At 36.1% G+C, this 27459-nt stretch overlaps 1 protein-coding gene across 1 annotated transcript; it reads right to left on the minus strand.

Annotated features, from left to right (window-relative positions):
* Positions 1 to 769: 769 nt before the first annotated feature.
* Positions 770 to 27459, minus strand: LOC115435912 (protein-tyrosine kinase 2-beta-like). Its single transcript, XM_030158541.1, is given in 31 exon segments — positions 770 to 1267; positions 1826 to 1906; positions 3085 to 3219; positions 4175 to 4215; positions 4924 to 4945; positions 6862 to 6894; positions 7519 to 7638; positions 8147 to 8194; positions 10458 to 10563; positions 11327 to 11531; positions 12377 to 12466; positions 12603 to 12703; positions 12805 to 12920; positions 13013 to 13113; positions 14570 to 14651; positions 14735 to 14829; positions 16065 to 16109; positions 16199 to 16230; positions 16444 to 16483; positions 17478 to 17592; positions 19097 to 19198; positions 20788 to 20859; positions 21003 to 21143; positions 21228 to 21282; positions 22821 to 22883; positions 23021 to 23100; positions 24351 to 24438; positions 25164 to 25300; positions 25302 to 25343; positions 27257 to 27333; positions 27336 to 27459. Coding segments are annotated over 31 exon segments (2832 nt in total). The 3' UTR covers positions 770 to 1024.

The following is a 27459-nucleotide window of genomic DNA, read 5'->3' on the forward strand; positions in this document are numbered from 1 at the left end:
ATCATAAAAACAACAAACCTTTATAAATCAGACATGTTTAGGTGATCAGTTGGGATGTTCCATTCACTTCTGCATGGGATGGATCATTTTTAAACCTTCTTAGTTTGTCTTGAAATTGAACATCTTGCTTCAGAGTTTGTCATGTCTTTTATGTATCGTGATTGTCTCTCTCAACTCACCACATATTTTTTATTAGTAAGTTTCTATTTTTTATCAAATACTACAATTTCAGGTGACCCCATTTGAATTCCAGGCGACACCACGTGGGGTCCCGACCCCAAGGTTGAAAAATACTGTTCTAGATGGTCCTTACCTGTTGGGTGCTGAGTGCCTGCTGCTGCTTTCAGAGGAGACAGGAGCTGCTGTCCACCCACATTATGAGCTTCTTTTAAAGGATCAGGGAGGCACATATGGGCGTAGAGTAAACCCTCAAAGAGTTTGTTGGGTTGCACAAGTACAGCACTCATTTTCATGTCCCAAGGATGAACCCCTTAATTTTGGAGTTACAGACCTCTGTGTCCTTGGGGTCGGTATCTCTTGATTTTTTTTACCTGGATCGTGGCCTTGCTAATGTGCGCTGCCTTTGTAAATCTGGCCCTTAAAGGCTGATCTGTCTGGACATGTTGACATGACAAATGTAACTTAAAGTTGTGCACACAAAACACAAACATACACAGACACAAAACTTTTTTTGATTATCAATACTTATGCATGGTGGATCATAAATGTTGGGAAGTTGTTCAGAGATAAATGATAAGAAAAAACAAAACTAGACATAGGATTTCATTTTTTAATAGTAAAAATAAAGAATAAAGAACTTTAAAGAGTCAAAACATCATTTGCCTCTATGTTGTACTAGTTGAATTTGTTCATCTTAATTTAATTCACAATATAATTCATATTTTGGGACAGATTTCCAATATATGATCATATCTTTGAATGGATCTGAAGTCCTCCGGCCTCCAGGCGACTGTAAAGTCCAGGTCGTCTGTGTCAGTCCTTTCATGTAAAGTGTCTGTACCTTTCATTCCCCTGGATCTTCAGGACCTGGACTGTCAGGTCTGGGCTTGGCCAAGTTGGCCCTGACTCGAGCCTGATCAACTGCATCCAGGAGGTTTTTGGAGTCCAGCGCCAAAGTGTGAGCAGCTGCCAACATCTGCCGCTGACACTCCTCCTTCAGAGACGTGACGGAGTTCTGCTGGGCCAGGCGCATCTTGTTGATCAGCTCTCCTAAGTCTTTATTCAGCAGCTTCTTTGTGCCCTCGATCTGAGACCAAACGACAGATCAGATCACACAGCTCAGCGTCTCCAAGGCAGCAGAACTAGACAGAGACTTTTCTGTGGTTGGACAGTGTGAATTATACTTCTTATGTGTTTAAAGGAACATATACACGTTGCCCCTTCTGCTCAATGATACCCTACCTACATCAGGATTCATTTTGAGGCTTAACTTTCAGTCTTTTCAAAAAAATGTGCAAAAAAAAAAAAGCAAAAGTAAATGTAATGATTTAATTATCACTGAAATCTACTGAGCTTGTGCACTTTCAGAGCCTTAACCTGGTACCTCATGATTCATTGCCATGTGAAATAACGAAAAGAAAAGACCAACAAATTAATATTTCACTCAAAGTCAAGTCCATGAAACACAGAATCCTTTTCCTGGATAACATGACTTTTCCAGGATTCCTCCAGACCAGTCAAAGGTCTTTAAAAACCTTGTACTGCAAACAACAGACTTGATGAAACCCTTTAGATCTGCTGATGAAACAATGCGTGGTCTGGATCTAAATGTCCAGAAGTCAAACTAAAGAAAGTGACGTCTCACCTCTGTGGTGACAGAGCTGTGCAGGGACGGCAGGATCTGGTCCACACTTTGAATCAGGCTGCGGAGAGTGACGCCCACCACCTGGAGACGAGGGGAGGGACGGACAGACAGGGAGGAGGAGATACAAGGTCAAAGGGCAAAGTAGATCAAACCACACCACTTTAAACAACACCTTCACTTTGGGTGAAAGTAAAGAAGAAGTTTGGTGATTTTCTACACTTTTGTTATTGTCAACAAATCCTATCAAAAGGCTGAAAACATTCCAATATCTGTTCTGTGCCAGTGATGTAGAGCTCCACCATGTCTAAAAACCCATAGAAATACATCACGGATCCTCACTGTTTTACTGGTCGACACATCTTCTTTACAAAACCAGAGAGAATGTAGTTTAAATCTGAACATATTCAAACGCAGCCACTTTGACTAAAATGAATAAATCATAGTTTTATAATCAGCAGTTGTTCTGATTAACTTTGATCAATATTGGGTCTTTTCGTCAGATATAACAACAAGAGTTTGAAGCAAAAGTAAGAAGAACACTACCCCTAAAAATGTTCCTGTCCCAGAAAAACATTCATCTTGACTGTCATAGAAAACTGTGAACTGTACATCCAATTCAAAATAATACATACTTCAGTCAAAAAATCTGAGACTGAACAAACTAATTGTAAAAATAACAGAAGCTCATTCTATGTGCAATTTAAAATTTTTGGCGTTATAACTTCCCCTTAAAGTCACAAATATAGTTTGAGAAACCTATAATTAACCATCAGTCACCATTAGAGCCAAATTCTACTAATACAGAGAGTTTGTAAAATATCCTTTTGGTGCAGATTCATTTGTCGGACCCATTAATCCATCCACCTCGAGAAGCAACATTTTAACCAGAGGGTGAGAAGCGGGACAGTTTTTGATACTGGGTTGTTCTGGGCCACACAGTACCATGGCTCTACAGACCAGAAGAATAAGCTCAATCCCCTTGGATGCACAGTCCAGCTGAATGTGTTGGAAATGCTTCACTCATTTGGACAAACACATTAAATATGTTGCTTGATTTGATTTTGTGCAACAGCGCCCTCTGCTGCTTACAACAGGTTACCCTCCAAGATGTAAACTGAATGGTAGCTGCACATGTTTGTGCTTTTTGAATCTTTTGCTTCACCATTTTTACAGACACAAGTACATCCCATATTAACCAAGCTCTGTGTGTGAATGTTGTGTCAAAATCCCTGTTGGTTTAATTCATACACACAACATACTTTGACAGCATTGGGATACTCAGACGGAGGCAGAGTGTTGACTTCATTCTTCAACTGGACCACTTGTTTGACCATCGCCATGACACCGGTGTAAACCTCATCGCCTGATCGATCCAGCTCAGCTGTGGGCCGAGGCTATAACACAACACAACAGAAGACAACACACTTACATTTTCATCAACTTACATCAACTCGACGTTCATCAACTTACATATTGTACATGTCACTATTTCTGTAAATGGATGGACTATATTATTTATTCTTATATTATTTATATTTATTATTGTAGTAATTGTTTTGCATTATGTGCTTGTTTGAAGCAGATGTCTTTATCAGTGGTGGGTGTTAAACTCTTATAATGAGGACTTCTAAAAGAACTGTAAAAACATATTCCAACTGAAAAAAGTGTATAAAGACAGAACAATGAGGTTATATGAACAGTTGTAAGTTTTTACATTTTGCTTCGTATTTGTTTTGCATCTTACGACATATTTATTTACTTATTTTGGTCTGGTATCGTAATGGTTTTGTATCATTTCATTAGGTATATATTTACCTAGGTTTTGTTTATTTTGTACTTCCTGGTGATGTAGTTTTGCACTTGGTTTTGTATTCATTTTGTATTATCTTTGGAAGTATTTTGTTTGGTTTGTCTGAGTTTATATAGTATGACTTTATAGCTAGTTGTGTATAGCTAACCATTAAGGCTATTATTATTTAGAAGGGGGCAGGAAATATAAGACTTTCTTCATCCTGCTTCTTTTTGAGCATGGGTGTGTACATATTTGTTCACCTGATGATTATTGAATGTGTGCTGATGAAATGCACAACCATGAACGAAATAAATGAAATGAAAATGAATTTTAGTTATGTTTAGTGTTGTTGTGTTGAGTGTATGTACATCCTGTTTGTTGAGCAAGTAGTGAGAAATTGTGGTGCTTTGTTTTTATGTTGTTAATAACCCCAGGAAGAGTAGCTGCTGTGGTGTGAAGCAGCCAATGGGGATCAAAACTGATAAACTTTACTAATAAACCCAGGTCTATTTTACATTTCAGACAGACAATAAGTGCGATCGTATCTGAATTTGTACCTGTGCAATAGGAGGAGGCATTGGGGGCTTCTCTGGAGGACCTGACAAATACACAAACTATTAACACACAGTTGAACACAGACTTAGTCCAGATGCACAGAGCAAGTTCAATTAATCTAGAGGCGACAAACCAAGTCTTTACAAGCTGTAACTGACTAGAAATGGGTATCACACACATAAAAAAGAGACATGAAATCAACATAGTACAAATAAAACCAATGAAATTAAACCAATTAAAAATGAATGTAGTCCAGAATTAGGTTTGTTGGTTCAGTAAAGTTAAATTGATCACACATATGCAGTGTCTGTATTTAGATCTAATCTGATTGATGTGAAGTATGAACAGCAGGAAAAACTAAAGTTTCAGGGAAAAACAGCTTCTATAAACCAAAGTGGTGCTATTTAGTGTGACCTCCCTTTGCTTTTAATGTGGCTTTAACCTGCTTGTTCAGACAATTTGAGCTTTATTGCAATGATTTTTTGATGTTTAAAACCAGGTTTTATTCAACATGTCAGATGTTTCCAATTGTTTTTGTTGCTTCTTGTCACGGGGTCAGAGGTCACGCTAAATAGTGACTTTAACATTTACAACACATTTAGTTCTGTTTTTTTGTGTGACTTTTAAGGCTGTGCACATATACATAAATATGTGTACTCATTTCAACCTTGCAAACACAACAAAGCTAAAGGTGGAGTCAGAATTTTGCACCGTACTGTGAGTGTTTATTTGAGCTCTGAAGTTGACTCACCATTTTCTGTTTGTTTTCCAGGCTGAGGACGACAGAGAGAAGAGGAGAATGAACAAATCTCATCTTTAAATCACTTCATTTAACAGACTTTTCCTCAGACCAGATTCACACATAAGTGACTGATCAGTGAACAGCTGCTGCTCCAATAATGCTGATCAGTCTGGTTGTTTACAGCACATTCACTCAATCCTTTATGTTTCATTTCTGTTCAATACAATAAACCTTCAAACTTTCAGACAGATATACAGTGTATTATTTTGGTCGTCTTTCCAAATATAACTTTTAGAAGCTGCACAAAAAACAAATGCATAGAAATATACTTCACTATTATATGAAAAACACTTGGGGTGGTTTCCTCAGATATACAGCATGCTGAGAGGTGTGATTCTGCCACCTAGTGGTCATAATTATTTATAACAGATGAAGCTGTAATATAGGGGTGTCAAACATACAGCATGGGCCAAAACCAACCCTCCAAAGGGTGCAATCTGGCCCAAAGGATGAATTTCCAAAGTGCAAAATCAAGGGTATCATTAAACTTTGACAAGTTGTTCTGATCATAATGTTAAATTATGTATTTTTCAGTTCCAAACACCTGTTACTAAATGTTTTGGGTCTTTGTAGATCCACTGTGATCTGGAAGTGATCAGCTAAGGCATAAAACTATTAAAATTACACTTATTTTTCTTTTAAAAATTCAGGATTTTCATGGATGTTCCGGTTATTCACATTTTTTCTGAAAGGATAGTTTGTAAATGCTGTAATTTTACTTTTTTGCACTAAAATTTGGAGTTATCATTATTTATAAGTCATTATGCTTATTTGACTGATCTGGTCCATTTGAGGTCAAATTGGGCTCTGTGAAGGCCTTGAACTAAAATCAGTTTGACATCCACGCTCTAATATATCGCTCAAACTAGCACAAAAATGTTTATGTGGGCATGATTAATTTTATTTCAAGTTACAGGTAAAACACCATGTAGATTGTAAATATTGTTCATACTCTGCTCTTTAACATATATTTTTTGCACTTTATTATTTGTGTTTTTACTGAGCACTACTTTATACTTTTATATCTGTTTTATACATTTTGTATTTCTTACTTTAATCCTTATTTTTAATTTTACTATCCTATGATTCTGTGTCAATCCTAATCTAATCTTATTTAATCAGTACATTGATTCGGTTTAACACTAAAACTAAAGCCATTAAATCTGTTACAGCAACAACTGTATTAAACTGCAGTGTTAAAGAGTTCTATTTTTCTTTTTTTATGCTCTCTTATATTTACTTTGTCCATGTTATGAATTTATAAATTGTTTGTTGCATAGATCCAGTGTCATTTTGTAAAATCAAGATGCTTTTTCAGGTTGCAGTTTGCAGGAGGTTGTGGACGTCCCTTGTTAGACTCAGAGTTTGTGTTGTCAGTTCTGAGCTTTGTGGTTAAGAGGGTGTTGGTTCTGGTCGCCACAGTATGTAGACAGTAATGAACTGTAACGCTGCGCACTGTTATTATATTTTACACAAAAAAAAACAAAATCATTTATATTCAGTTTCTTTGATTAAATCCTCTTAAATGTCACACACCGGACCTTTAAATTATTTGAACATGATCTGCATTTGTCTCTGTAAATACAATGTGTTTGTCATTTACACCAATGTTAAAGAAATTATTATTTAGTCTCTGTTTAGACCGTGAAGGTTTATGCATGTGCAGTGTAAGGTCACATGAATATGCATAAATCTGGTGAAAATGATACCAAGGGACAGTGACCTTCAAAACCGAATACTTAAACTGGTGATTCAATTTGTTTATTGCAATATTATCCATAAAAACTGCAAGGTGACTTTTTCACCAAATCATGCAGCCCTAGTTTTTTGTTACAAAGACTAAATAATGATGATAATAATTATGAATAAATGATTGAGATAATTTACCTTGGTGAGTGAACCTTGTCGTACAACAGGATCCTGCAGTTAAAAATACATGTTATATTAAGTTAAAGAGCAGAACTCAGTAATCACTAATTATACAATAATTCATGACAGATACTGAGAGTGATAGTAACGTTACTGAGTCAGTCACAGGTCATGTTCATGTCAAACATCTTTAGCTTGAAACACACATCACTTTTACTATTCAACTACACACTGCTTCCTGTGCTTTGTGTGCAAACTAACAGTGTCAATACATGATCTCCATCATAAAGTTGCGGAAAATATTATTAGACCACCCTTGTTTTCATCAATTTCTTGTTCATTTTAATGCCTGGTACAACTAAAGTACATCTGTTTGGACAAATATAATGATAACAACAAAAATAGCTCATAAGAATTTAATTTCAGAGCTGATATCTCTCCATTTTCCATGTTTTCTTGATAATAACCAAAATTACTTCAGTTCTTACATCAATAGCTATGGCACTGTACTGCCCAAAACAGTGCTTTTAGACATTCCATGTTTTCTTTTCTGTCTGTTTTAGTCACATGATACACACAGGAGTTAGTACTTGATTGCATAACCATTGTTTTTGATGACTTTTGATGGTCTAATAATTGTTTTCGCGACTGTATATTGCTGCTGTCAGCTCTCACCAGTTGCCTCTCCTCCTGCTGCAGCCACTGCTTATCCATCTCCATCTCCATTTTTTGTCTCTGTAAAGTGTCCTCCACTCGTTCTCTTTCTTTCTCCCATACTGGTCTGTTGTCAATGTCCTTTATCAACAAACACAGTAAATATCAGCATTTCAACACCAGACAAGATGCATTTTACAGTTATTTTATGTAAGAATCCATCTGTTGCCTGATAAACTGAAGTTTGTGCAGTTCAGCTGAACCTTTAGGATGATTCTGCAGATTTGACGCTTTGTTTCATGCTCATTTTTTCTTTTTTTATCAGAAATGAAGTCACATGACCTCAACTAGTTTGCATCCACAGTATTGCTCAAGGCTCTGGTCTATTAAAAACTGATCAGAAGCTGCCACTGCAGAATGAGTCACACAACAACTTTCCTTTCGTCTTATGACGTAATTTGGGATGTTGTGTTCATTGAAAGAACTGACTTCTACAGAAAACCAGTAGGAACATTTTACTGTACAATATCAGAGCAAAACATGTTTATTGCATCTGCAGACAATTTTCATTGTCTGTGAGTGAACAGGAAATCCCAGCAGAGGATTCAGAATAAGTCAGACATGTAGGATGTGTGTGTTAAATGGACACCTGTAAGCTTGAGCCTCGAGGGAGGGTGCCGCCTTGTATTCTGGAGGGCTGGAGAAAGAGAGAGAGAAGCAGCTGAAAAAACAAATCATCCTTCTAGCAGTCATATTGGAGGGTTGGAGGTCTTAATGATTAGATTTCTCTAGAAAATTAAATTCAAAACACAGTTATTCATTGTTTGTTTGTTGTGACACTTTGGACAGAGTTAAAACTGAATTTAAAAACAGACTTAAACATGAAGAGCAGAAAACAAGTGGGATCTACAAGGATTAATGATAGTAATAATACATTTTTGATAACACTATAAATGTATGAAAACTAACACAATGTAAGGGCAAAGAATCAGAGCATGTAAATATAATAAGAAACCATGAAAGATTCGATAAGACACACATGTTTTATGCCCATTTGCTCAGTTTCATAAGAAACCATTAGAAGAAGTGAAATTAGCTGCTGATGCATGAGCTCCTTGTGAAACCATGAGTTGACAATAAAGATGATCAAAATCAACGGAGGAGGAACTTCTAAAGTTAATTCAGGGACCACATTCATAAAATGAATGAACAGGAAATGAATAGAAGTATGAGTGTTTCCTATGAATTTGTCTTTAAAGATGAGACTAGAGTTGAAGATAAGATTAAAGGTTATTCATAGAGTCTTAACCACTGAAAGAACTGCTGAGGTGAAAAGCTGTTCAGCGCAGAGGGAGGACTTATTTAAAACATTGATGAAGTTTGTTACATTTTCTTACAGGAAGGAGACAGTGCATGTCAACATCAGTATTTTAAATATGTAACACCTCTGCAGAGATAAACACTCACATCACTGATCACAGAACAGTTGAAAACCTTTAACCCTGTAAAACCTGACCCATTAAAACTAGCCACAAAATTCACATTTTTTGGAATTGAAATGTTCATTAGCCTTTTTAACATAATCCAAACAACAAATGTTGCCATATCATTTTGTTTATGATATATTTTTTGTATCACATTCAATACACTGGGCAGTTTTGGCAACTTTTTGCTCACAACAACGCTAACTCTGGATACAGAAATAGATTTTATCGGTAACATTTTGAAAATATAGAACGTTTCAGGTAGGGGTTTCTTTCTTTTTTTTTTTTTTTACATAAAACTTTTTACAGCCTTTTTATTTCCCTTGAATGGCACCATAATTTCAATATTTTCAATATTATTCAACTTTCAACCGAAAAACAATGTAAGTGTTCTTCTTAACATAACTTTTTGAAATTTACCAAAGACTTTCCTACAAAATGTTTGTTGGATGATTTAACATTAGCAGCCATATTGAAAAGAGCCTTTCCATTGGCTGTAGTGGGATGATAATCCACCAGGGGACAAAAAACATGTATCGGGTCAAATAGTGCAAGTTTTTAAGGAAAGTATTGATCTTGTTGATAAGATAACCTGGGGTAGCAAATATGATACAAATGGTTTTACAGGATTAAACATGTTAAATATTTGGGCTCATACAAAGACTGCCATCTTAATTTTATTAACACAGAGTATGTTTTTTTAAAAGCCAATGCACAGGTTAAAACCTCTCTAAGAATCCTGGAGGATTTGGGTTGAACCAGAAAAGATAAGAATCTGATAGAAAGCAGTGTCTTTTTAACATGGTAGATTAGACACCTGGATGTCAAATGTCAAAGTGGTAAATACAGCGAGTTAAACAATAAGGAAACCATAATTGTAGCTCAATGACAAGTAACTGCTGAGTACCAAGAGGAAAGGTTCTGACATAGTTAGTGATCTGTGGAAAGTGTAAAAACAAAAATATCTACCAAAAATCTTTTTTACCAAGAGAAATTAAGGTATTAAATTATTAAACTGTAACTGACTGATCTCAAGTGTTTTTTTCCTGTCCTTTTATTCGTATTATGATTTTTGTGTAACTTATGAGACTGTCTCTTTGAAGTATGTTTCCTGTTTCTTTCTATAGAACTAAGGACAATTTCTTTCTGTGTAAAGTTTGCATTTTTGTATCCCCACGACTTTCTCAAGGACTAAGCAAAAAATTAATGAATGAATGAATGAATGAATGGATGGATAATTCATAATGATCATCATCAACCCTAAAACCAAAAAAAGCAATTGAAACTAAATCTGTTAGTGAAAAAATAACTTTGTAAACTCAAACTGGACCAAAAATGAGAGTTTTCAAATAAACATTAAAATTGTCACTGCAAATAAAAAACACCACATGACACAAAGAAAGCAAACAAAATTCCAGGTTAAATCAGCTTTGTTTTTGTTTAGTGGCTCACAGTGAACAGGAATGTCAGATGTACCTTTGGAGGCGGCTCTATGCGTTTGGAGTCAAAATCGATTGAGATGGACCGTGATATACATCGATGTGGTCTGGCCTCCTGCTCCACCTCCATCTTGTGGATCTCACTGTCAAACATACACAGGTTTAGGCAGTCGTTGCACATCATAATGTGTACCTGAAAATAACATTTGTGGCTATTTTCTAGTGTATCTTATTGTACTGAGTTCATTAATATCTGATTAATAATAGATGATTCATAGATCAGGGTTCCTACAGGTTTCCACAAGTTAAATTTAAGACTTTTTAAGACCTTGTAAGACTACTTTGAACAGCATTTAATGCCCATTTCACAGCTTATTTCGCAGCCATACTGGCAAAAATTTATGACTCCTAGAATTTAGGAGAATGTATTTATTTACTCCTACGCCCTGATTCCCACCGTTCCAAGTCATTTCTCATCGGGGGCTGCAAAGTTAGCAATAATTGGTTCCTAATTTCAATATAAATTATCGGGTTGAAACAGGTGGATCTGAGTTGACTAATATTACTTTCTTTGCAGTTTGGACATTTAACAGACACATTTAAACACAATACAGCGAATAAGTTTATAGCACCATAACTTAAGACCCACCATATCATATTTAATACCTTTTAAAGATTTTTTTAAGGTATTAATTGCAGATTTGTAAATTCCAGGCTTTTAAGACTTTTTAAGAACCCTGATAGATTTATTATCACTTGGAAATTCTTGTTAAATATGTCTTTTTTATTAATGTTACAAAACAATACAAAACAATAAACACACTTAAAGTTTAAGTCAATGATGTGATTGGAGATCAACTGGTTGAATGGACCTCCAGTGGATGTGTACTGGGTGCAGCTGAGTACCTCAGGGAGCACACCAGCTGGCTAAAATTCGGCCGGCCGTGCGGCTCATAGGCCCAGCAGCGGGTAAGCAGGGAGTAGAGGATGGGGGGGCAGCTTTGTGGTTTGGGGAGTCGAACTCCAGATTCCAGCTGGTTGATCACCTGACCATTCTCCAGCCAGAAGAAGGGCTGCTGGGCCGTGGAGAAAACCTCCCACACACAGACGCCTGGACAGAAAAGTCCACTCATTATTCATCATTATCTTTCTCATGATCATGTGTTTTTCTTGATGAAAGAAGCTAAAATGTCAGTTGTGTCAAATGATCAAGTTCAGTGAACCACTCTGGTACCTGCAACAAAACCACAACCAGTTCTGCACCACTAGAATTACTTTAAAGGGGTCATAATTAGCTAAACCCACTTTTATTAGTTTTTGGTGCATTTATTTATGTATTTGGACCCTAACAGTTCAAAAAGTTTGAATTTGAACCCTCCAGTTGCTGCAAAGCTATCACTATATTAATTTCGGCAAAAATCAAGTGGATTTCTACAACCTGTTTAATTCCTGCTTAATTTGTTACGTCTATAACTAGCTGCGTCACGATATTTGCACATATAAGGTCAAGACTTCCGACGAACATTTCTCAGAGTACGACATAATTCTTTGTCAGCAGCAGTGGTTGTAGTAAAAACTGAAAATATGTTCAAACTTTAAGCTGATTACCTAAAATATTCAGTTGTTGGTTGAACAGGACAGAGTAACACAGTTAACAACCTGGAGGGGGTGGGGCATGAAGTGGCTCATGTGCATTTAAAGGGCCAGCACTCAAAACGACTTTTCTGGCGTCATTAGTCAAAAATAGGATTGAAGATGGACCTGTGAAGTTTAATTAATGGAGAATTCAGACCCAAGCATAGCATTTACAGTTTATGTAGACTACAGGGAAATGTTTTAAAATGCATAATTCCATTTAAAAAAGCAACATATCACGCCTTTAATATAGACATTTCCCCCTCTGGCAGATTCTAGTTTTGTCATGAGCTGCTCACACAGAGATGTGCTGTTTCTCACCAAACATCCAGACGTCACTGGCTGTGGTGAAGCGTCTAAAGTTGATTGACTCTGGCGCCATCCATTTGATCGGTAACCGACTGAGTGAGGCTGCACAGAGAAGAGAAATGTATCAACCTTACTTCTACAAAAACTGAGATGATGATGTGTTTCATTGCTGAAGACAGTTGGTGTTACATTACTGAAATGCTGAGCAGTGTCTGTGTGTGAAAGTGTGTGTGCGTACCTTTGTAATACTCTTGTTCGTCGATGTAACGTGACAAACCAAAGTCGCCCAGTTTGACACATTCAGGAGATGCCACTAAGACATTTCGCACTGCTATGTCTCTATAGAGAGAACAGAGAGCAGACATGAGTACATCTGGTGATATTTTAAAGAAACGAGGCACGGATATATTTAGGTGGTGTTTGTCATGTGACAGTGTTACCTGTGCACCATATTGAGGCCCTCCAGGTAGGCCAGGGCTTTGCAGATTTGCAGACAGTACAGGGTTAACATGGCAGTACTCAGGTTGTACTGCTGCTCCACCAGATAGTTCCCCAACTTTAAGGGGAAAAAAGCATTTACTACAACCACAACTTGGTGTGAGTTTCTGGAAATTTAACTGTTAAAACATCACAAAAACACACACATACCTCTCCATGTTCATACAGCTCCATGACAATCCAGACTGGATCAGTCTCAATGACACCAATTAGATGCACAATGTGGGGATGGTTCAGGTTTTTCATCAAGTCTGTAACAAACAATTAAACATCTTTATGGAGAGCAATTGTGCAGCATCTTTTTACAATTCATTTATTTTAGAAAAAAACAAAAGAAACCTAGACAAAATTAGCCTGATGTGAAATAACTGTAATGTTAATAATGAATTAAAATTATCCAACAACATGATCTACCGTCGTATATTATAAATACATGTGCAATGAATAGAGACAGAAAATGACAAACTGATTTATTACTTTTTTTTAAAAATTATTTCTTGTGTAAAATGACACTACGACACACTGTAATACTAAGTTTTTACAGTTAATTAAACGCCACATTCTCTGCAAGCTTCTAGCTGGACTTTAACATAGTCTGAGTGAAGCTGGAGTACCATAATGTATACTGAACAACAACAAAAAATATGTACCAAAAGATCTGTGGTCAGTTTTTTGTGGCAAAAGCTGTAACTGTTAGAAGCGGAAGATGCTTTAACAACACACTTAAAATGTACTATTACGGTGCGATTTAACCATGTGAGTGATCTGGAGAGCAAACAGTAGATAATAACCTTTGTACATCTATGCCTTAGTCTGTGTATTCAGAAACAAAAGCTATTTCTTTTCAGAGCTCTTCTCTTGTTACTGAGTCGACCACAGCTCTGTCACAAAAACACGCAGGCGACAGGAAGTTGACTACAGTAATCTGCTGCCTGAGGCAACACAAAAAACCCCAACATGTCCCAAACGAAGAAACAATCCTTTCTGTAGTCATCACACTTTGTTTGTCTGCTCTGTGTTTTCTTGGATTAACCCATAAAGACCCAAACATCCACTGTTGACCAAAATCACCTACTGATGTACAATGTTTAATACCCGTTGATCCACTAATTCTATGAATGCATGCAAATAATTAGTGTTAAATGCAGTTTGTCGTCTTTTCATGGTCATCAGATATGACCCATTTGGACGTTAAGAGGCTCCGTAGTTACCGTGGAAACACAGTCATCTTCTACAACATTGATTCACCAGTAAAACCCATGGAGCTGGATCAATGACAGTGGATGCAGACACTTGTTTTATGTTCAGTTAATGACATCTGTGCTGAAAATGTCACTTTTTCTTCAGTTTTCTGTTTTTGATATAATCGCTCAACTTTACTCTGAGTTTGTATGAACATCTACATCGTCAATACATTCCATATAGGAAAACATCTGATTTCACTGAAAAAAAAACACAAACTACGGAAGATTATATTACAATAAATGGTCATAAGAAACATTAAATAGAGAGAAAAATTCATTTGGGAACTGCCACAAAAGTACCACTGGGTCTTTATGGGTTAAACCAACACTCAGGAAAACTCAAGTCATGTTCCTTAGAGTGATATTTCAGTCAAGTCACCACAAATACCTTGAGAGATGAAAGTGTGTCTGTGATGTGCTTTTTCGGATTTTTCTGAAGGAAGTAATCAGCCACAGCACTCACCAGCTTCACTGAGGAACTTGTCTTTGACATCAGCAGAACAGTCTTTACATGTTTTGACTGCCACGCGGATCCTCTCTCCTGTCTACAAACACACAAATAATCAATCAGTCGAGCTGCTGGATAAAAGTGTTGTGTCTGCGCATTTGATTTAACAGGCGGACTCACTGGGCTTTTGTAAACTCCATCATGAACCTCTCCAAAGAATCCTTCACCCAGAATGCGACCTAAGAAAACGTCATCTCTGGAGATCCTGCATTTCTCTGAACATAAACACATTAAAAAAGTATCACAGGAAATGCATTTAGCTTCAGACATTTACAGATATTTGTTGATTATTCTGCACTGCTGGTGTCTGGTAATGATGAAAGGAAAATTGTAAATACTCTTAGTAATGAATCAGAATGTGAGTAGCTTATAAATGATAGGCTTTCAATGGATTTGCGTAAAATTGAGTCAGTTTTGTAAATTGCTTGCGTTATTATTGATCCAGTGTCATTTTGACTGCACATTCAGCATAATATAATGAGTGGTTAGACAGCTAAAATTAGGCAAAAACTACAACTGTCTTTAACACATCGGATTCAAGTCACATATGGGCAAAAAAATCGGATTTGGCCACATTTGCCTGCAGTCTGAATGTAGCCTTAGACGTCAGGTTTACACTTTTTTATGGGGCACTGTAAATGACTTTAAGATTAATTTTTTTTAATGATGCTGTTTTTGTAGATATCTGTGTTTTGTTTTGTTTTTTGTTTGTTTGGATAATTTACACATTATCAAATTATTATTTGTATTTTGTTTATCTGACAATCAGTTAGTTTGTCAAAACAGGATTCTGAAAAAAAATTAATTATGTGGGTGTTCACATATTTAAATGTGAGCATGTTATGTGAATATCTGTGCAGAAAGTCAGTACTCTAAACCTCTTCTGCACTGAATCTGACAGGTCTTTGCCTTTTACAAATGACTGATAATTCAACTATATTTGTTATATATTGCACCCTGAAGCTCAGTATTAGAGGTGTTGGACTACATTTTGTTTTCAGTTTGAGGATGGTTTTGGAGGTTTTCCTCTTCCACCAAACTTCCTTTTAAAAACTCTAAATTTTGTTAAATGACTCTTATGTTGCAACAATTGCTCAACACACAGGAAAACAACAGCCTTGACTAAGCATTTGTTTTTTTCACTGATATCCTTGTTTTTAATTTTTAATTTAGGACAATCATATTTAATCACAATTAATCATTGAAGAATCAACATCTTTCTAAATATTCTAAGCCTTATCATTTACATCCACTCAACATAATCTCACAACTCTTAGTGTTTGATTCAACCTTGTGAATCAACTTAATCACGTTAGTAATTGTTAAAAAAAAAAACCCACTACTTTTACCCTGGATAGCATATTCCCTCTATGTGCCTGTATCTACTGAGGTGCACTGGGCCTCAACTCTACTTGAAAAAGAATAATGAAAAAAGTTGCCAAACACTTACTTGCAGCTCCTGAACCCTCTGGAATCTCCACATAAATGTCTGAATCTGGGGACAAAACATTACATTTTTAATCAGTCAAATTAGTAACATAAACCACATGAATTTAGCAAGACAAAATCAGGGATTAGACTTACTCAAACCTCTTTCAGGACCTCTGAGAGCACTACTAGAAGATATTTTAAAAAAGCAACATAACCATAATATGAGTCATTTTCTCCCACATTTCAAGATTTTATTTTAAACAATAATCCCGACATTAATGACAATATAAGTTCTGAAGGTACATGTACAGCATAAAGCTTATTTTTCACAGTCTGCAGTGTAATGACTCACTGTGCTACCTTCCAATATGATTCATTAAAAATGTAAATACACTCACGGTTTTGGAATGTCAGGCAGTTTTGGCCTTGCGTCTCTTCCTGTAAAAAGCAGATAATTGCTTCAAAAGTTTTTACTCAAACAAAAAACTCTCAAAGGATTTTATAAAAAGTGGATTACACTTTTGAGGAATGAAAGGAAGGATTTACCAACTGCTTTGACTCAAGTTTTCTGTGCTTTATCACTTCACAGGTTTTCCCTGGATAATCAGAGGTTTTCCCTGGATCATCTCTGGACCTACTGCTGTGGTCCTGCCTCTCGCCTGCCTTCATCGTCATCACTTACTTATCCATATAGTTGTGATAGTGTTTATTATATAGTTACACAGATGGTAGAGGTTTCTATTATTTTTAGTAACAGTTACAGTAGTAGTACATCCACTGTTAATACTTGTACTTGTAGTAGTAGTATTAACAGTTACGGACATTTGTTCTAGTTATTGGTAATTGTACTAGCACCAGCTGATCTACTTTTTAACAGTTCAAGTTCAGTTTGCTGTGCATCCATTGCATCCATGTGTCTCCCCCTACATCCCTCCCTTCTCCCCCAGTCTCTCTCTCTCTGTTTTTCTCTTCCTTTACCCTCTCTCTTTAACCCCACAAGTATTTGCTCCTGGAAGATTCTGTTGGGTTTCTGTAAACTGGCTTGAGAGTCTGGTTTCAACCAGCTCTATATGTAAAGTGTCATGAGGTAACTTTTGTTATGATTTTGCACTATATAAATAAAATTTGATTTGATTTGATGATTTTCAGTTTCAACTGTTCACCAAATTGGAGTATTTGAGGCCAAAATGTCAAACTGTTTATTCATAAGTACAGTTAAAGTTCAAACAGAAATATTGACATTTGCAAATTAGATGCTGATTATCCAAGTTCGTATTGTTCATTATAATCAATTTGAATCAAAACTACAACCAACAGAGTAAGTAAACCATCTCTGCTCACTGTACTGGTGATGCTTTTTCACTCATTTAGAGAAGTATTTTATTGCATGGTATATTATCATTGCCACAGATGTCATTTGTGTGGAACGTACCTTTACCAAACCTGCTAATGTGAGATTTTTCAGCCCCTTCCAGTCGACAGTAGCCATCAATCAGGTCGGCCATGTTCTCTGCTACAGCCAGGGAGGAGGTGCTCACTGACAGCGGCTACAAGGACGAACATTCAACACATCAGACTGTATCAACATCAAGCTTCTGCTCAAGTCAGTCACAGTTCGTACCAACACTTCCAGAACAACATCCTTTGTGCAGTTAGTTCATCAAAACTGACATGTGGTATGGCTGTTGGTAAATGCATATGTATACTGTGCATCAGCAGTTTTAAGTGTAGACTAAGAAGTGGGTGTTTCAATGATGAACAGTATCATGTATCAAAAAAAGATGAAAATAAAAAATGAAAAATTGTTACAATAGTATGTATGTTATGTAGTATATGTTTCAGAGCAGGATGTTGTTTTCCTTAATCAGCTGCTCAAAACACTTTTAACAAACAAAAACATGAAATACAGTGGAGTTTAAGTTATTAGTTCAACTTCTAATTCAACACCAAAACCTGGAAATGTATCTTAAAGGGATCATATTTTCCTAAACCCACTTTTATGAGTCTTTGGTACTTTTTTTTTGTGTATTTGGACCTAATAGTTTAAAAAGTTTGAATTTGAACCCTCCAGGTGCTGCAAAGCTATCTTTATATTCATTTTGGCAAAAATCGAGTGGATTTCTACAACCTTTTTTAATTCCTTCTTAATTTGTTACATCTATAACTAGTTATGTCACGGCATTTGCACATATAAGGTCAAGACTTCCGATGAACATTTCTCTGAGCATGCCATAATTGTTTATCAGCAGCGGTTGTAATAAAAACTGAAAATATGTCCAAACTTCGAGCCGATTACCTAAAATGTTCAGTTGTTAGTTGTTTTAACGTACACAAGTGGCTGAACGGGACAGAGCAGCAGTCAACAACGTGGAAGGGGGTGGGGTCATGTGCATTTAAAGGGCCAGCGCTCAAAACGACATTTTTTGTGTCATTACTCAGAAATAGGGTTGAAGATGGACCTGTGGAGTTGAATTAATGAAGAATTCAGACCCAAGCAGAGCATTTACAGTTTATGTAGACCACAGGGAAATATTTTAAAATGCATAGTTCCATTTTAAAAAGCAAAATATCACTCCTTTAAAGAAACAGGTCTCCACAACTTGGTGAAAATATATTAATGTGGTTAATGTCGACAATATTGCAATATGAGTCTACTTGTTTAGCTTTCAAAGAAAAAGCACAGAATACTGATCATTTTGAAATATACAGTAAAAATACAATCTTAAACAAGTAAAATGCAATTCTTGCTATAATACATTAAAATATCAACTTTAATTTTGCATCTTTGCTCAGTGTCACAAAAACCAAAATCCTGTATCACCAGACGTACTCTAGAAATTAAAATGTAGTATTTTGTGCCCAATTCACCAGGATGATACTACCATTATGACTGCCAATTGATTCTTAGGGCAGATGAACAAATAAATCATATCACATTGCACAACCCAAAACAGAAACCACATGAAAGATATAGTTTCCTGCTGAGAGAACATGCACCCGCACAAAACATGATCTGCTCATGTCACTTCATATCAGTATGAAATGTTTTACTTGTTGGGCTCCCTCGATGTGGACGGTGAGTAGAGCCCGACCGTCTTTTTCTGCAGAACAGGAGATACTGCGCACCTGAGCAAACGCAGCCAGACACATGGGCTGAAAAAGACACAAAGACGTACAGGGGACAATTATGACATTACAGATCGGCTGTGGAAATTAAAGTCACAGTTATATAATGACACATACTGTAGGTCATCCCTCTACTTGAACATAACATGCATTTCTGTTTATATGGCACACACTTCATACACTGCAAATTATTTGGTTCTTACCAAGATAAAAAAAAACAAACTTCGATTTAGAAGTGTGAGATAATTTATTTTGATTTAAGAGTTCATGTCTTATTTTAAGTGTTCAGCTTTACACTATAACCTTAAATCAACACAACCTTCAACACAATCTTTTTTGTCTCAAATAGGCAGGAAATCTTAAAATGAGGTAAATAACTGTTAAAATAAGATATATTACAAAATGATTGAGGGCATTATGACTTTCACAATTCCTAAGGACCCCAAGTTTTTTTTGCTGGGACTGCTACCTGGAGATGTATTAGAGAAAGAAGACAAATACCTCTTTAAAATTCTCATAATTCCTTACAAAAAGGCAATTACAAGGAACTAGCTCAAAACTGATGCACCTTGTGAGGATCAGTGGCTATAATAGAGGAAATCTACGATGGAAAGATTGACTTATTACCTATGGCTCAAGGAACACATCTTCATAAAGCTCAATCAGCTTATATTTAGTATATTTCACCTATTTTGAGGCTATAAAAAGTTAAATTCTAAGTAATCTCACCTTAAAAACAGCATTTTATACCTTTTTAAAGTCTTCTAAATACATCTGTAGACATGCTTATTTCTAGATTTAACAATCTTAACCTCCTAAGACCCAGCTGTGGGTTTTCTGTCCACATTTGTGGACAAGAGTTTCACAACTTTACAAAAAAAAGAAGAAAACTGTCCACCACAAAGGACATTCCATAAAAAATTTAAAAACTGCATCTGAAAAAACTGTTGCATCATGATGTTTCCAATATAAGCACTTATTTAATAAAAAACAAAAAAGCTCGTACTTTGCTGACATTTCCTGGGTCTCAGGAGGTTAATTCAAGAAATCTTGTCAAGTGAAATTATCTTACTGCATGGACAGATCATTTCACTTGTTTTGAATGCCTTTTTCCTCAGATTTAGTGTTTTTATCTTGTTTTTAGACATCCTATTTTTGCAGTGTACTGTAACTGAAAAAAACTGGAAGGTGACATGTCCTTCTGTGTTCGCTTTCATATATTTGCATGTTTTCACTTCTACAGAAGTAGAAGTATTACACTTCTCTAAATGTGTTGGAAATGATCGACGCAGATAAAAAAAAATTGTGTGACACTAAGGTTAAGATTTTATGGCACGTTTAGGATATTATGACTTTTATTGTCTGTAGTTTAGGTTAATATTTTTTCTATTAGTCACTGTTTAGCTGCACCAGGACATTATTAGGATACCTACACATTGTTTACAGGTTGGCATGAACTACATGTCATTAGGTAAAAGCCTTTGTTTATTTATTTATCATTTATTTGTTGTTTCTTCACATCTTTCATGCTTCATGTTAGCACTTCTGTGCATGACAAATGGCTGATCATGAGCATAAAACTAAAATTCAATGGAAGAGAAAGATCATGATCTCACTGTGGAGTTTTCAGTTTGTTGGCTGATGCCTTCAGGGCCGATGACCAAGTCGATTGTCAAACTCCAGCCATGCTATAAACAGAACACACAAATGTTAGACAGTCATTACGCATTTGGTTTGGTTCACCTCTAAGATGATGTGGGATACAATAAGTACTTCTGTGTTTCTTATAAAGATGAACTAATGTTATGAGAAGGTGTTGCTCATTCCTCACCACCAGCTGACAGGCGAAGCTCTCCTGTGTGTAGCTGTAGCACTGAGCCAGAGTGGTGAAGAACCTATCCATGCACTGGTCCTGATTCAGAGTGGAGTAACCCTGAAATGTCTGCTGGATCATTCGACGCAGCTGCTTGGGCTGATACACATTACACATAATCACAAAACACAGATACTCTTCAATTTATGAGACGGAAGCGCAAAAAACAAGTGTCTGCCCTACCTTCATACTGTTGATAAGCTCTCTGGGGAAGAACAGGTCCAGCCCCACATCCCTCCTAAGGGTGGAAAGTCAACATAATATAGTACACAACATTTCAATCACCTTGTGCATAGGAACAGGATTTCTAAAGTGAGAGGCTGAGGTGTTGGAAAATGACTAAATTAAGCTACAACCAATCAAAACAAACATGTGTTTTAAGTCCTTAAGCAATGCAAATAAATCAGATTCATTACATTTTTTTTTTAACCCAAGTAATGTTTTAACTTATTCAGAAATTAATATATGGTGGAATAAACCTCACAGGATTTATGAATCTTCACATCCTCCCCACCAGTCTTTCACATTACTTTTTGTACTTGATGCAACTTGTGGTGAATAAATACAACCAAGTCAGATTTTTTTTTTTAACTATCCATCATTATCTAAATCGCATTCAGACATTTTCATTGGGGTTCAGGTCTGAAAATTAGGAGCAGTCTCTGCTTGAGTTGATTATGTTAATCTCTCTTGCTATATCATATCAAGTTTAACCCATAAAGACCCAAACAGCCATTGATGACCAAAAGCATCTACTGATCTAAACTGTTTAATACCCATTGATCCATTAATCCTATCAATACATGTAAATAATTGGTGTAAAATGCAGTTTGTCATCTTTTCATGGTCATCAGATATGACCCATTTGGATGTTCAGAGGCTCCATAGTTAACGTGGAAACACTGTCATCTTCTACAAGATTGATTCACCAGTAAAACCCACGGAGTTGGATCAATGACAGTGGATGCAGACACTTGGTTGATAGTCATATGATAATAGATTTTGCTGAAAATGTCAACTTTTCTTCAGTTTTCTCTGTTTCTGATATAATAACTGTTGAATTCACTCTGAGTTTTTGTGGAACACCTACATGACCAGTAAATTAAATATAGGAAAATACATGATTTTCACTGAAAAAACACAAAATACAGAGGATATTATTACAATGAATGATTAGGAAAAGTTAAATATAGAGAAAAATTAACTTGGGAACTGCCACAAAAGTCTCACTGGGCCTTTATGGGCTAATGTCGAAAATACTTATCTTTCACTAAACACTCTCTGTTGAAAAGCGTTTAAACACAGCTACACTTTCAGCAAGTTATATTGTATTTATGCTCATCTTCGTGATGTCAGGGGTTGAATGTGACAGGAATGTGACACAGGTTAAGCGAATAGATGCACGGTAAAATACATTTTTATTTTAGTCTAATGAAACCACAGCAATCAATACTTTGGTAACGGTCTTGTGTATGAAGACCAACAGCCTGATGAAAAATAACACTGTGTCTGTTACCGTAAAGACAATGAACTGGAACATCTGTGGTTTCTGTCCATGCCCTTTTCATAGTGGCATACATATACACAGTGGTTAGACAGGTGGGTAACATATCATTTTGCAGAACTAGTGAGAACTTTGTTGTTTAGAAGAGCACAGGTTGAAACAGAAACTGAACACAAAGCCACAGACATAGACCGATGTTCCACCCAAGAAGGTTAAATATGAAGAGGAAATGTTTCGATGCTTGTAAATGGACAGGGCATTAATTAACTTACTCTAACAGCTCAAAGTTTGACTTTTTCTCCAGCCCGTTTGGATTCATGTCTTTGTAGAATCTCCTGCAGACACAATTAACTGTTAAATATTTATGAACCTTTACAAGAGGAAATTGTTTCCTCCTGAGCTGTTTCTTAACACATAGAATGATAATTTTAAAATCGTTTATCAGCATTATGTATAAATTAAAGTAAAGTACCTGATTTCAAGGCAGCCAAGCTGTAACGCCATCCCATCACTGACTTTTGAGGCGTATTGTTGCATATAGTCACTCCGTACCTGTGAATAAGTGCATATATAGACTCTGTTTACAGCAGGCCAAGTTTCCTCTCATCCATAGGTGGGTTGTAGGAGAATCTATTTGGTTCATAAAACAAATTTGTGTTTCAAGAATTTCAAAAAGCTTAAATCAAGACTCATGTTTTTGATAGTACTAGTGCATATAACATTCATTTTTGTATGACTAGTGAAAGAAAAAAAACATCAGCCTTTTACCTCCACCTCAGTGTATTTGGAATAAAGATTCAGTGATGTTTTCGATAACACACGCATTAAACAAAGCAAAATTTTTCAAACATATGTCTCTACAATGAAGCCTAGTAGTATTGTATAATATCAGTTAAAATGGTCACAAACATTAAATTATGCACAAATTCAGTTCTAGTCATGATTTATAGATTTGAATGAATGGTTTGGGTCTTGATGGTTTGTCATTTTTCAAAAGTGGGTCCTGTGTCATATACACATACTGGAGAATACAAAATGAATGGACTACACCAGCTAATTGCAAAAGAGAAATGTGCACAAAACCTACTAAATTTTATGCACCTAAATCTTTACACACAAATGACTATGCTCTGATGATATACTGGTGCAAACAGGCCCATAAAGTTTTGAAGCTAAGTGCAATTTGCCTTTATTCTGCATTGGACTTTATAGATTTTCAGGTGTTTTTTCACATTTCAACCACAGATTGATCGATAAGGAAAACAGGAAAAACCCTCAGATTGTGTGTCAGTAATGAGCAGCCACAATCTAACCAATGTTTCCCATCCATACCACAATATACTGAAGTGTCTGTCAAAAGGTTCATTTCATGTAATTTAGGCAGGTCTGACATGTCTTTGAAAAATGTCTGACAATAAAAATAATGTTGTGTGTCAATAAATCTAGTTGGGATTTCCTAGAGACATTCACACAGATGTTCTGTGTTGGGTTGCAGCTGGATGTGCATCACCGCATCTCCAAAAGACCAATGGAGGGCAGGCATTACAACACTGAAGCAGCTGAACTTCATCTTTTTTATTAATTACCTGAAATTCACAGGTACACACACCAACCTGATCTCCAAATATCCACTCAACATTTGACAAAATGCATCATTCAATATTAGTCAGTACCACTCAAGCTTCACACACCTCAGGTTGGCGGACACAGATACAGAGCAACACAAGCAATATGTTTTGTCTTTGTACCAGCAAAAACCATGTAATCTTTTTTTGGGCCGGCCTGCGTTGACAACTACTGACCTGCTGGTAAAAGTAGAGCATGGTGGTTCTGTCTTCTCTGAATTCCTCCATGAAGTCTAAAGGGATGTATCTGATCCTCAGGTCGTATCTACACAAACAAACCTTCACAGTTAGCTTTGAGGATGTGATGTCACAGGAGAGCTGCCATACTTTTCAGACAGATTATGTATAGGAGTGGCTGTGGAAAACTACTGACAATATTTTCCAGATTCCACATGGAAATACTGTCATTGAGGCATGTCTGCACAAAAAATGGGCAAAATAATAAATTACACACACGTTTTCATATGTTGAGCTAGCCAAAAGAACTAGTCATAACCGTTTATAGATATCAACAACAAACTAACGTTTTAACATTCAGAAGTGAATATTTGGTGGAATAACACAGATTTTTCAGTCTCATCTTTCATGCTCTCAACCAGCTCCTTCATATTTTTCCAGAGCTGTATTTTTATGTTAGTAGCCAGCCTGTAAGCATCGTGAACTATAAAAACCTATTGCCTGAGCAAATTAAGCTGTGATGTGAACCATTATTTATATGTCTGAAATGTAACTTTCATGTAAATACAAATATTATAAATCGTATACAGTGTACAGCTGTTAAACTTAAACACTAGCAATGCAGTCTTTTAAAGTTGTACTGCCATAGTTTTCATATTTCCCTGTCAGAGCTAAAGGTAAATCGTTCTGCATCTTTGTACAATAAACCAAACATGCAACCTCACATAGTGATTTTTTTTTTTGGTTCAGAAAAACAACATACACCATGCATAAACACATAATTTAGAGGGAAATAAAACTATAGTGTCTGACCTCCATTCAGCCTCGAGGTGCTGTTGTTCGTAGCGCTGTGTTAGTTCAGATATAGTGAGGTTAGGATGCAGCCAGTGAACCTGGGATGACTTAAGGTGTTTGAGGAGAAGGCCAAAGCAGAGGCTGTGCGTAATGTCTTGGACCCACGCAGCCACTGGAAAGCACTACATTGATGACAGCCTGCAACACAGACTCATCGCACTGTTAGGCTGTGCAACATTCATAAACACTAGTAGCTGCTTGTCACTTTTAGAAACATATGAAAAATACTGTTAAGACAACTACTGGACTAAGGACACAATCTAAAGGAAATGACAAAACAACCCAAATCAAGGACAGTGGCAACAAAATATTTAAGAGATATTGATTTTCACCTGTTTTGACAGTAGTAAATGGAGCCTATTTTTACCTTTCCCTTGATGAAAACATCTCCATTACATCTAGATAACTAACTAGTTTTTATGTACATGATGTTATAAGGATTCCAGCTGCCTCTGTTGACAGTCAGCCTTCACTAGGTTTTTGCACTAACACTGAAATAACATAAGTTTTAGTCCTCTTAAGGCAGTTATAAAACATTATTGAAATCTGATCAAATATGGTCAAGTGTAATATCCAAAAAGATGCTATGACTTATGAATCATACTCTACATTCATAAGTAAATATGCTTGTGAAGCACAGACCCAAGCAAAAACCACATCATCATTTATTATACTGTTTTCAGCAAAAAAGTACACATGATGTGATTTTTTTGTTGCTGATCATTTAGCTCTAATGCTGTGGTTGTTTTCTTTAAAAAAAAAAAAAAAATGCATGTAGATTTGTGTGATATTTTCATCAAAGCCCCAACAGCTAGGTGATACAGGTAAAAAATGTGGATCATACTAAACCCTATTCTGACACAAACACAGGCTGTCATTTCATTTGTTTGTTTTCTGTTCTTTTGTTTCTTTTCTTGTGCTCAACCTGAGGAAATGAATTGTATTATACTGGTAAAAGAGACATAAATAAAACTGTGTAGCAAAAACTGTTATCATGACCAAAAAAATGTGGTTTTAAATTACTTATAAAAGCCAAGAAAGATGCAACAAGACAAAACAACCTAAAAAAAATGCAACAAAAGGAAAATGTCATAAAAGACACAACATGAAAATGGAAAATTAAAAAAACACAGCATGACAAAACTGGTATAAAGAATACAACAATACAAAAAAATCATAAGTCATAACAAGATGATGGAAAATTATGCACTCTGGGATCTTTTACAACAAGATGAAAACAACATAAAAGAGTTATTTGTACTTAAAAACCTTTCTTTATATGCAGAACATAATTAATATTCACACAAAGTATTATAAAATGTTTGTTCATCAGGAAATTATGAATAGTCAATTAAGTCAAGAACTAAAATATTGAAACATTTACTCATTTTTAACTGAGACGAATTAAAAAAATAACCCTAAAGACACAAGAGAAACATATTATGATTATTGTAATATGGTGTGGAAGGGTTCAACCTGTTGTATTTTTTGACGCGTGCATGAATGGAATGTCCAGCTGGTTTTCTTTGTCTTGAATTGTCAATCCATTTATTCATGATATCAAGTTTCAAGTGTTTCATTATAGGTTACAATCGTTGTTCAATATACTTTCTATAAATAAACAAAATAGGCTCCTTAACATAAAAAAAAAAACCCACTGAAAACGCCAACCAAATTTACTCTGTCTCACGGTCAGAAAATTGTTTGGGGCTGTCCACACACACACCACCCACCTCACATAGCAGGTACAGTATATGTAACCTTACATGGCGATCATCCCAGCCACACCCAGTAAACAATTATTAAATTAAGGTCAAAATAAAAAAGAGGAATAAACAAGCAAAAATGTATTTTGGCTCCAACAATTATTATGAAAATATAAATATATCATAAGAATGACCTTTCACTTCCAAGTCCCTTCAGAAGTGTGTGTACAGTAGAGCGGATAAGAATGCGTGAGGAACAGTTGTATGCAGAACAGTAGAGAAACGCATAGATGGAGAGCAAAGCAGAAAGCTTAAAGAGTGATAAAGGAGCACAGTAGAGTGTACCTTAAACAGTCCATCCTTCTCACAGCGGACCAGTTTGAAGTTCTTGCCCAGGTTGGAGCTATTACTAAGGAAACAAACTTGATGATCTTCACAGGAAAGACGCTGTCCCTGGCAACAGTTGCCGTGGGAGACACATCTGAGGAATCTGACTGGCTGGTGGGAGACATGCTCCTCCAGGACAGGGTGCTGGTGTCTCCTGACAT

This window comes from Sphaeramia orbicularis, chromosome 2 (genome assembly GCF_902148855.1).
Source record: "Sphaeramia orbicularis chromosome 2, fSphaOr1.1, whole genome shotgun sequence".
Lineage (NCBI taxonomy): Eukaryota > Metazoa > Chordata > Actinopteri > Kurtiformes > Apogonidae > Sphaeramia > Sphaeramia orbicularis.